This window comes from Nelumbo lutea, chromosome 2 (genome assembly GCF_056320005.1).
Source record: "Nelumbo lutea isolate HS-2025 chromosome 2, American lotus-T2T, whole genome shotgun sequence".
Classification (NCBI taxonomy): domain Eukaryota; kingdom Viridiplantae; phylum Streptophyta; class Magnoliopsida; order Proteales; family Nelumbonaceae; genus Nelumbo; species Nelumbo lutea.
In genome coordinates this window covers 16,804,004-16,814,339 of record NC_142685.1, presented here as the reverse complement: position 1 = coordinate 16,814,339, position 10,336 = coordinate 16,804,004, and the positions used below count along the sequence as shown (strand labels likewise).

Sequence of the window (10,336 nt, the reverse complement as noted above, 5' to 3'; positions counted from 1 at the left end):
CTTTTTAGATTTTATGATTTAAACAATTTAGAATAATATGGGCATTTCAGTAACTTTACAATAATCTATAATGGACGTAAGTATTTATTTCTGAAAGTTCAAGATACTTAAGTGTTGCATTAAAAAATTTAGGATACTCAAGTATTATGATCCAAAATACATGGTATCTGTAATATACCTTAAAATTTTTTAGATTTATTTATATTATCTTGTTTATCCATATATATATATATATATATATAACAGCAAATCAGATATCATTCATTCTAGACCTAATATGCCCTACTCTCAAATGCGAAAGACAATAGAGGATTAGGGAGGATTTTACATTTTTATATGAGAAGAAGATGTTGATTACGAGAATCTTTTAAGAGGGCATGAGTCAGGACTTAGGAGGTTTGGGGAGGGTAGAGGGGTCTAGAACTTACAAAATCCGCCAACGCAATTTACCTCTTTCAAAGCTTAATTGACGCGTGGCAGATTGTTTGTTAGCGCGTTTGTCCATCTCGTCCCAGTCCTCATCCGGTCATCCCTTATTATTAAATTAAGGGTTAAGTAGACCCTTCACTTGTCACTGTTTTACTTAGATGGGTATAAGGGGCTGGAAATGATATTTATCACCCTCGCGTCCTTAGTTCATGATACGAGAGCTGCTGGAAACACAAGGGTAGTTTTGACTTTGAAATAAAAAAACCCTGGACCCAAAGGCGATAAACATAATATAATTCCTAATGGATGGAGGTCAATTATGTAAATCAGTTGTAAGTTATAAGGCGTGTAGTTTTATAAAAATTTAAGTTTTAGCGAATATGTAAAAATATAAGGATACTAGTAAATGAGAAGAATAGAAACAATTCGAAAATGAGCAAAGGAGAAAAGGGAGGTAACAAACTGCCCTCGCTGGATAAACGTCATAGAGGAATAAAAGACGAGTGCGGACTGCAGCAGATACTACCGGTCCTTTTCACCACCTCATCGTCTCCTCCCCGCAAAGAAATCCCAGCCCGACAGATAGTGTGGTGAGATAATTAAGAGACATTTTTCTAGGGTTTTCGCTTTCTAGGGTTTTCGATTTTTTTTCCTCAGAGTGTGAGACAGGGAGAGATGGAAGGTCCGAGCAATGGTGGAATGTTGTACCACGAAGTGCAAGAATCGAAGCTTTGTGCAGTGCATTGTGTGAATACGGTGTTACAGGGACCATTCTTCTCCGAGCTCGATCTGGCCGCTCTTGCCTCCGATCTTGATCGCAAGGAACGCCAGATGATGCTTGAAGGTGGTGCCGTTTCTGACGATTTTCTCCGCTTCGATTCTGAGGGGTCGCATAATGTCTCCATGGATGGTGATTTCAGCATCCAGGTTAGGTTATTATAACCAAAACGATCCTTTCTTGTTATTTTGAATATCTTACACGTAGATTTTTTTTATCGTTTTTCTGTTCTTTTTTGGCTTCAGTTCTTGTTCACAAATTCCTCTATCAGATTGTTTTTGCTTCGTAACCAATTTGGGGCTTGAAACTTTTGTTCTCCCTCCAAATTCTCCAAACTTTGGATTTTAATCGGTTTGAGAATGGGGAAGAATCTGTTAGAAAAATAAAGTGTAGACAAAATGCAAACCAGTTGATTGCTTTGGTTACGGCAGATTATGGAAATATAAAATGAATAAAATTGGTATTTATATGGAAGAAGCTTCTGACACTAGTTTCGGATATGGAGTGGCGGGTGGTAAGACATGCTTTTCTTCCAAAAACGTGGAAGGGGAAGCACTTTTTTTTTCTTTCCATTTTCGAAGTCAAGGCATGCCCTTCAGTTGTTGAGACTCAAAACACATCCATCATCGCATAAACTCTACAGAAAAAAAAAACGTTCTTCTAGTTTCTAGTTACAGGTATTTAATTTGAGTCCCATGCTAGTGAAAAGTTAAGGTCGATAATTGATTAGTCACCTACCCATAAAAAAAAGGGATTTTTGGACTGCAATCCCCCTCAGAAATCTGAATTGCATTTTCAGAGCGAGTTCAACAGTTGATTGGTAGCATTTATTTATTCAAAGATGAGTGTTGTGTTTTATCCCAAAATTTATTTTCTATTGATACTGAGTTAAAGATTGAGATGGCCCAACAACCAATAATAGGTTTTGCGAAGAATAAAATTTATTCAACCTTGGCTGATAAAATAGGCAACTTCTTGGTTGTTAAACGTATAACTTAAGTTGAAATAGGAGAAAGATAATATTAAAATGCTACCAAGTGACCATTTCCTATCAAAAAAGAAAAAGAAAATGTTACCAAGTGCACCGATAAAAAAGCATTACAAGAGTATCAATATTTATTTATTTGGTCGGGTCTTTGTATTGAGGTGTGTAAATGAAGCTTAGCTCTGATTGCAACACTTATTTTGGACATGGGGCATGGGGTATGTTTCTTCTGGATCTATGATTTGAGACATGGTTCTAGGGACGATCAGAAATTTTAGGCGTGGAGCTCAAAAGCTTGTAATTAAAATACCCCACGCATTTAGTAAGGAAAATAGGGGTATTAAGTACGTTTTTAGTTCTGCTCCTTCTAAATAATAGATCTCATGCGTGAACATATGACACCTCCATCCAGTCAAATGTCATATGGTCTTTTGGGGATTTTCACTATACATTTGTTTGTTTTCTTACTTATTCTTGTTTATCTCCTGGACAGTGCTTGGTTTTGTGCTCTGCAGAAGCTAAAGCCTGAAACTCTAAACCCAATGTATACGCCTTATGACATTACATGTGGGTCTTGTACCATAATACTGTGGAGCCCAAGCCTGACCTGGAAGTAGTGTAAAATGCTAACTTGGGCCTGCCTGAGTTGCACCCTGAACTCCTGCTGCTCGTTCTCGTTTTTCCTCCTTTTCTGGTTAATTGGCTCCTTTATTGAGCTTCATTTGCATGTTTAAGAACTATTTTCAGCTTGAACCTCCTTTCAAACAAAACCTTCAATAGGATTGTTACTTGTGTCCTTTTAATTGCTGACGTCATAAACTCAGGAAGCTTGTTTTTTTGTTACATTTGGTGATTTAAATGCTTTTGGTAGAATGTGCATGCTATACAATACTCACATTTCATACCCTCTTGTAACTTTTTGTTGAGGATGTTTTGCCATCTTTATAGTAATACAAAATATTTTTACCAGTTATAAAAAAGGTACTTTTATTGGGTGGAGGGAGGATTAGGTTACATCAAACATGTACTCTTGCATCCTGAGATTCCATATGACCAAAAAAGTGATGCTTTGAAGCTTGAATCTATTATGGGGAGGTGATAGATGTTTGTGCGTTATAAAAAAGTGATGTTTTGAAGTTTGAATCTATTGGGGGGGGGGGGGGTGATAGATGTTTTTGCGTTATAATTCTTTGACTGGAATAGGTGTGATGGTTATTCAAATTATACAATGTGTGAAGAATTGAGAGGAGACTGAACTTGGAGTTCCTTTTAGTATGTATACAGTTTGTCATGCCTTCAACTGCAGAGATGTGATGGGGATTTAGCCCATAAATGTCATGTTCTTAATGATATTTTTTAAACAGAGTAACTGTTGCTTCCAGAAACAAATAGAGACACCAGGAATATAAAAAAATACAAAATATCTAAAATGAGGAACTTAAAATATCTGTAGCAACTGTTTTAAAAGAGTATTTGAATATTGCTTCTTGCTCTTGATGTCCACCCTTGGTTGCCTAATATCACCAAATGCCAAGGACTTTGTGAAGCATACTATGTTCTTGGGCAGGCAGCAAGCTAATACTCATGGATTATAGTACAGAAAGCAGTAGGATTCCCAATTAAATGTGAGAATACCGTTTGCATAACTTCTCCCTTTATTGATGATGATTGCACATTGTTACCTTCAAACTTCATGCTCAGCTTGGAAAAATGGTGTTATTTGCTTGCAGGTTCTACAGAAGGCTTTGGAGGTCTGGGATCTGCAAGTAATCCCCCTTGACTGCCCAGTTGCAGAGCCTGCGCAAGTTGACCCTGAGCTGGAGAATGCATTTATCTGTCACTTGCAGGATCATTGGTTTTGCATCAGGAAAGTAGATGGAGAGTGGTATAACTTTGACAGTCTCTATGCAGCTCCTGAACACCTCTCCAAGTTCTATCTTTCAGCCTACCTTGATTCTTTGAAGGGCTTTGGCTGGAGCATTTTCCTGGTAAGGGGAAACTTCCCAAAGGAGTTCCCTATCTCATCATCAGAAGCTTCTAATGGTTTTGGACAATGGCTCTCACCTGAAGATGCTCAAAGGATAACAAGATCTTGCAACATGGCTCATTCTGCTCCTAACAGAACTAACATGTCCCAACCAAGCTCTGACCCTTCTCTGACATTCAGGGAAGATGAGGGACTTTCTGACATGGAAGATGAAGATTTGAAGGCTGCTATTGCTGCCAGCTTGCTGGATTCTATTCCAGCTAGTGCTGAAAGCAACACTCCTAAAGACAAGGATCAATAAAGCCGTTGAATACATGCAGAAGAAACAATTGCATCTGAGACTCCATTCCCCAGCAGCACAGAAACTTGTCTGTTTTCAACTGAAAAAAAAAAAAAAAGTTTATTTGGATGGAGAGTATAATCCAAATCTTACCACTGTGCAGCATGCGTTTATCTTGTATTCGTTAATGTTCAAAGTTACAAAGGCTTCTGTAATAAAAATTTTCTAAAGGTCATCATAACAGTTGTTATATAACATTTGGGAGTTGTGAATTGTTGTATTGGAAATTTGAAATCCTCTTATTGTTGGAGATCCAACTAGGTGTGATGATCTGGAGTTATGGACTTTGTTTTAGCCTCTTAAAAAAGAGTGGGAGGAAGGAGAGAAAGTTAGGTCAGGTTTAGGACCAATCTTAAACATGAACCTAAGGTTCAAAGTATGGAGACTCTTGATGTGAAAAATTTGTGGAAAACACTAAATTGTGTATCGAAAGCTCTTTTTTTAATCATCAGTGTAAGGGGACTGGCTGTGCATGCGTTCTAAGAAAATGTCTAACTAGATACAGCCACCACAGGAGAGAGATGGAGCTCGATTCTCTGCAGTATGTCATGTGCTCAGCAGCTGAGGAATGAGTTGCACACCTGTTTAACCGTTGGAAGGTGTCAAGCTTACTACAGGTGAAGTTTATGGGCATTTTCAGTTTTTCACACAGTTGAAATCCGAGAGGCGTCATTAAGAGAGGAAGTAATCAGGCAGCATAACAGCAATAATGGGATCTGCTCCTCACAAATGGGCGCTTCACATGCATATCCACCGTGCATTGCTGCGGGAGATGTTCCCAATAGAAAGTGGGCACTCTTTCTTTTCCTTTTTTTCTTCATGAGACTATGGGGCTATGATGACCGAGTGACTTCATTTGATTTTCCCTTTTTATCTTCACAAATTTTCCTTCACGTGTCACTTCCTATGTTTACTTTTTTAAGATATGTATTCATTATTTCTCTGTTTTCCAATTGTTCCTTCCTATGTAATCTGCTTCATTATTTTATTTGTTTTCCAATTGTACGTTTCAACCAAATGTTTTCTTCTCTAATATTATGATTATTTTTTCCAAACTGTGTTTGGTATTTAGTTTCTTTCGTACCTTTGTATGCAATGTTTTCCCCTCTGGTGTGTCTGCCTTCTCAAAATTCTTTCATATGTTTCTGTTGCTTTTTTTTTTTCCTGCTTTGCTTTTCAAATCTGAATTGCACACTCAATTTTCATGAGATCCAAGATATTGTAGCATCCTTCATGGGACAACCTTGCTGAAATGATAAACATTCAAATTTAATTTAACTCCTACAATTTGTGTCCATTAAAGAAGTGTGTGGGTTTTATTTAACTCCTGCAATTTCCTAGGCTCCAATGTTTATCATTTAATTTAATTACTGAAATGATAAACATTCAAATAAAATTGTGATCAATTAATTATTGATTATTGTGTGGGTTCTCAAAAAATATTTGTAGGTTCTCAAAAATCTATGAATGAATTTGTAGGTTCTCAAAAAAAAGAAAGTAATTCCTCAACAAGCCAAGTTGAACACTCATCACCAACCTACTAATTATTTTGTTCAGTTGTTGGACTAATTTATCTTTTTGAACTGTTTTAACAATAGACACTAAGACTACATCTACATGCAACACATTTAATTTATGTTATCACTTGTTTTTGCAAGGTCACACGCCCATTAGTATGTTATAACACCTGCTTTTTTTAGGAATTGTTTATAAAATAAAATTCCTTGTCTTTTGGGCTTGGGCAAGGCGGGCAATGTCCTCTCCTCTCTGTATCTTTTTAATAAAATTTTAAGTTGACTGCTCTTCCATCTGAATTCTGGAATAAAGTTTGAGGCTTAAAAAAATGGTTTCAAATAGAACTTATAAATTTATATCCCCACTGTAGAATGCCTTTCAGGCTTTTACTTGTTTATGTCATTATTAAGGAGATACTTCCTTACCTTATACAAAAAAATAAATAAAGATGATTAACCGGAGGGGCGTTTTCGTTATTACAACAAGTGAAGAGTGGAATAATCCCTGCACAGACCGTTGTTATGGTTATAGTCTCGGGCTTCTGGTTCTTAGTTACCCTTTCACATGCTCACGAGTCATGAGTCATGACCCTCCATCCCTCTGAAGCCAATGCAGCGGCTTTTGGGGTCTCTACGCAGGACCTTTTCTTCATGGCAGCAGCAACCTTTTGCAGAGAAACTCCGCATACTTTCCACGGATGGCCGCCTTGACGAGGCAATTCGATTCCTTCGCCACCCCCCTGACGCCGCCCGCCTCCCGTTGACTTCTGAAGTATACATCCCGCTTATCCGAGCATGCATTAAACTCAAAGCATGTGCCCAAGGCAGAGAGATTCATAAACACATTATGGAGAGTGGGTTCGAGTCTGATGTAGTTCTACAGAATAATCTAATGATGATGTATGCTAAATGCAGGAATCTCGAGTGCACCCGCCAAATATTCGAGGGAATGACTGAAAGAAATCTGTTCTCTTGGACTGCAATTATAGGGGCTTACTGCAATTCTGGCGAAGCAGCCAAAGCATTTGATCTTTATAAGAAGATGATTACAGAAGGATTTCGAGCAGATCAGTTCCTTTATCCTCTGGTTTTGAAGTCCTGTGCAGGAATGAAGTCTTTAAGGGCAGGCCAACAGGTCCACGCAGATATTTTTAAGAGTGGTTTTCAGTGGGATGTTGTCATAACGAATTCTCTTATAAACATGTACTCGAAATCTGAAACTGTGGAAGATGCCAAGAGGGCTTTTGATGAAATGGTTACGAGAGATATTTTTACCTGGACTTCAATGCTTGTGGGCTACATTCAGATGGGCGATGGTCTACAAGCATTGAAACTTTTCAAAGAAATGATGCATTCAGCGGTTAGGCCGAATCCTGCTACTTTAGCAGGGATTTTGCCCCTCTTTTCTGATTTGAGAAGTTTCGAACTTGCAAAACAGATACATGGACTCATAGTCACAAGTGGGTTTGAGTATGATAAATTTGTTGGGAGTGCTCTTATCGATGTTTATGCAAACTGTGGGGGTTTGGGGTATGGCAGGCTCATCTTTGATAGAGTAAAAGACAAGGATATAGTGTGTTGGAACACTATGATCAAGGGCTATGCTCAGATCAATCTATTTGAGAAGGCAGTTGAGTTGTTAAGATGCATGCACATAGATGGAAAATCTCCCAATAGAACAACTTGGGATTGTATCATTCCACAGTATCTTGAACGTGGATTATCAATTCAAAATATTCTCAACACGCTTAACCAATTGGAACTTTCAGGTATTAGACCAAGTGAAATATCTCTAACATCATTATATCAGATATGTGAACGTGTAGAAGGTATCGAACAGGTAAGGGAGTTTCATTGGTACTTAAGTAGATGTGGTTACATGTCAGACAGTGCTGTGGCTTCATGCCTTATAAGCATGTACTCGAAATTTGCATGTGTTGAAGATGGTGAAAAAGTTTTTGAAGGCATCAGTTCAAAGGAACTAGACTGCTGGAATTCGATGATTGCTTGCTATTCATACAATGGATATGCCAGTAAGGCTTTTGAACTTTTCAATTCAATGCAGAAGGCTGGGATAGAACCCAGTACTCTCAGCTGGAACACAGTAATTGCTGGATTCATTGATGCTGGTGATTTCTGGGCTGCGTTGGATACATTTTCCACTATGAGGTGGACATATCAAAAGCCTAACCATACAATTTTCAGTGCTATTCTTCCAGTGGTTGGTCATCTTACTTGTCCTATGACGGGGAAGCAGTTACACAGTGTATTTCTCAGAAATGTCGGTGAGATGAACACATTGGTGTGCACAGCCTTCATTAACATGTATGGAAACTGTGGGTACATAGACTATTCCATAAGGATTTTTGAATCAATTGATGCTAAGGATTTGGCATCATGGAATTCAATCATCTCAGGTTTGGCAAAGAGTGGATTTCTTGATGAGGCTTCAAGAATCTTCAATGAAATGAAAATGACAGGAGTAGCAGGGAACATTATCACTTGGACTACGCTGGTTTCAGCTTATGCACGGCATGGGGAAGTTGATGAATGTCTAAAGCATTTCCGTGAACTTCAATTGGAAGGACTAAAGCCCAACTCCATCACCATCTCAAGCATTCTTCCTGCATGTTCACAGTCAGCTATTTTATCTCATGGAAAATCTATTCACTGCTATATCATAAGAAGTGGAATTGGCTACGAGGATCTATTTGTTGCCAATGCCCTCATAGACATGCTTGTTAAATGTGGATCCATGGAGTATGCAGAGCGAGTGTTTAGGGGGCTTCCTCGAAGAGACATTGTATCATGGAATACAATGATCCAGGGTTTTACAGTTCATGGAAAAGCCAATGCTGCTCTGTCCTTATTTTATCAAATGTTGGAAGAAGGTGTAGACCCTGACAGCATCACTTTCTTAGGGGTTCTATCAGCATGTAGTCAAGCTGGGTTGGCTGAGGAAGGATGGAGACAGTTTAATAACATGGATTCAAGATATGGGATTATTCCTACTGGGAAACACTACACCTGCATGGTTGATCTCCTGGGGCGTGTAGGCAATTTTGAAGATGTTAGAAATTTCATTGTTCAGATGCCATTGCAACCCACTGCAAGCCTTTGGGGTGCACTCCTCTTAGCCTGTAAGACCCACCAGTATGTAGAGATGGCCGAGTATGCAGCCAACCACCTCATAGAACTACAGCCTCAGAACCCAGTGAACTATGTAACATTAATAGATATTTATGCTACTGCTGGGAGATGGAATGATGTCAATAGGGTGAGAAAGATGATGGTAGATAATGGTGTGAAGGAGTTGCCTGGTTGTAGTTGGATTGAGGTTGGCAACTCTATCCGTGCTTTCACAGAAGAGAACCAATTGAGCCAAGATGTGGATGAGGATTTAAATAGTGTATTGGTAGATTTATTAGTTGTGATAACAGATGAAGAGTATACCCCAGAGATAAGACAATCCCTTTTACTGGATTAGAGACAGAAGAGAACAGGAAAAACCAATCTGCATTGAAAAAATGTCAACAGTATTGTGGAGACAAATGGAATGCCGTGACAATGTCATAACCCATCAGCTCAAGTCATAGTTTTCGCATTCCAAAAACGGACATGGACTTTACCAGACCATTAAATCATTTTTTCAAATGTGGAATGTAAAGGACATGAGAAGGTAGAAGGAACTAACAAAGACGAAAGTTTTCATGATATTCCCACAACATAAGCTTAGAGGTGAGCCAGCTTTCAGCTTTGTGAAATAAAGAATTAAAATAAGTTACCATTATTTATGGACAAACAATCATCATTAAGATGTTTATCCAGTAAATTTTGTGAGAGGTCCAATGCACCATTTTTACCCACCAGAGGGGCAGTTCATCAATTTAAGGTGTCACTGAATTGACAATCATTGTCAAAAGCTATATTCTTAATTCAGCATTTCTTTAAAATGTTATATGAATAAATTTTGGTCTTAATATATTAATGGATAAGATTTTACACATTGGGTTGAATGTGTTTTATGTAAGGGAAATGTCAGTTTTATAAAATGCACCATGGTCCAGATTGTTTATTCTAGAACTGTATACACTTTAATTGTATAGTTCTTTATAATGTTGCTGTCATCCTCTAGCTTAGTTGGCATAAATGCAATGTGTTTAAGAAATCTATCTATCTAAGACATCTCTCTCTCTCTCTCTCTCTCTCTCTCTCTTGTCCCCCTTCCCACCACTCCCAATTTGCCATCTCAACACCCTCTCTCTTCATTCCTCTCCCTTGATTCCCTTCCCATTGGGTTCTC

At 38.3% G+C, this 10,336-nt stretch overlaps 2 protein-coding genes across 3 annotated transcripts; both read left to right on the top strand.

Moving 5' to 3' along the window:
- Nucleotides 1-812: 812 nt before the first annotated feature.
- Nucleotides 813-4,776, top strand: LOC148868866 (Josephin family protein). Its single transcript, XM_088972422.1, has 2 exons — nt 813-1,356; nt 3,923-4,776. The coding sequence occupies exons 1-2, from the start codon at nt 1,105-1,107 to the stop codon at nt 4,478-4,480; spliced, it is 810 nt and encodes a 269-aa protein (XP_088828548.1). The 5' UTR covers nt 813-1,104; the 3' UTR covers nt 4,481-4,776.
- Nucleotides 4,777-5,113: 337 nt separating this feature from the next.
- On the top strand, nt 5,114-10,113 carry LOC148868865 (pentatricopeptide repeat-containing protein At1g20230-like). 2 transcript variants are annotated; one of them, XM_088972420.1, is made up of 2 exons: nt 5,114-5,307; nt 6,949-10,113. In XM_088972420.1, the coding sequence occupies exons 1-2, from the start codon at nt 5,249-5,251 to the stop codon at nt 9,518-9,520; spliced, it is 2,631 nt and encodes an 876-aa protein (XP_088828546.1). In that variant the 5' UTR covers nt 5,114-5,248; the 3' UTR covers nt 9,521-10,113. The 2 variants fall into 2 exon arrangements, with proteins under 2 accessions (XP_088828546.1, XP_088828547.1); XM_088972421.1 differs by lacking the exon at nt 5,114-5,307 and adding an exon at nt 5,870-6,805.
- The last annotated feature ends 223 nt before the right edge of the window (nt 10,114-10,336 follow it).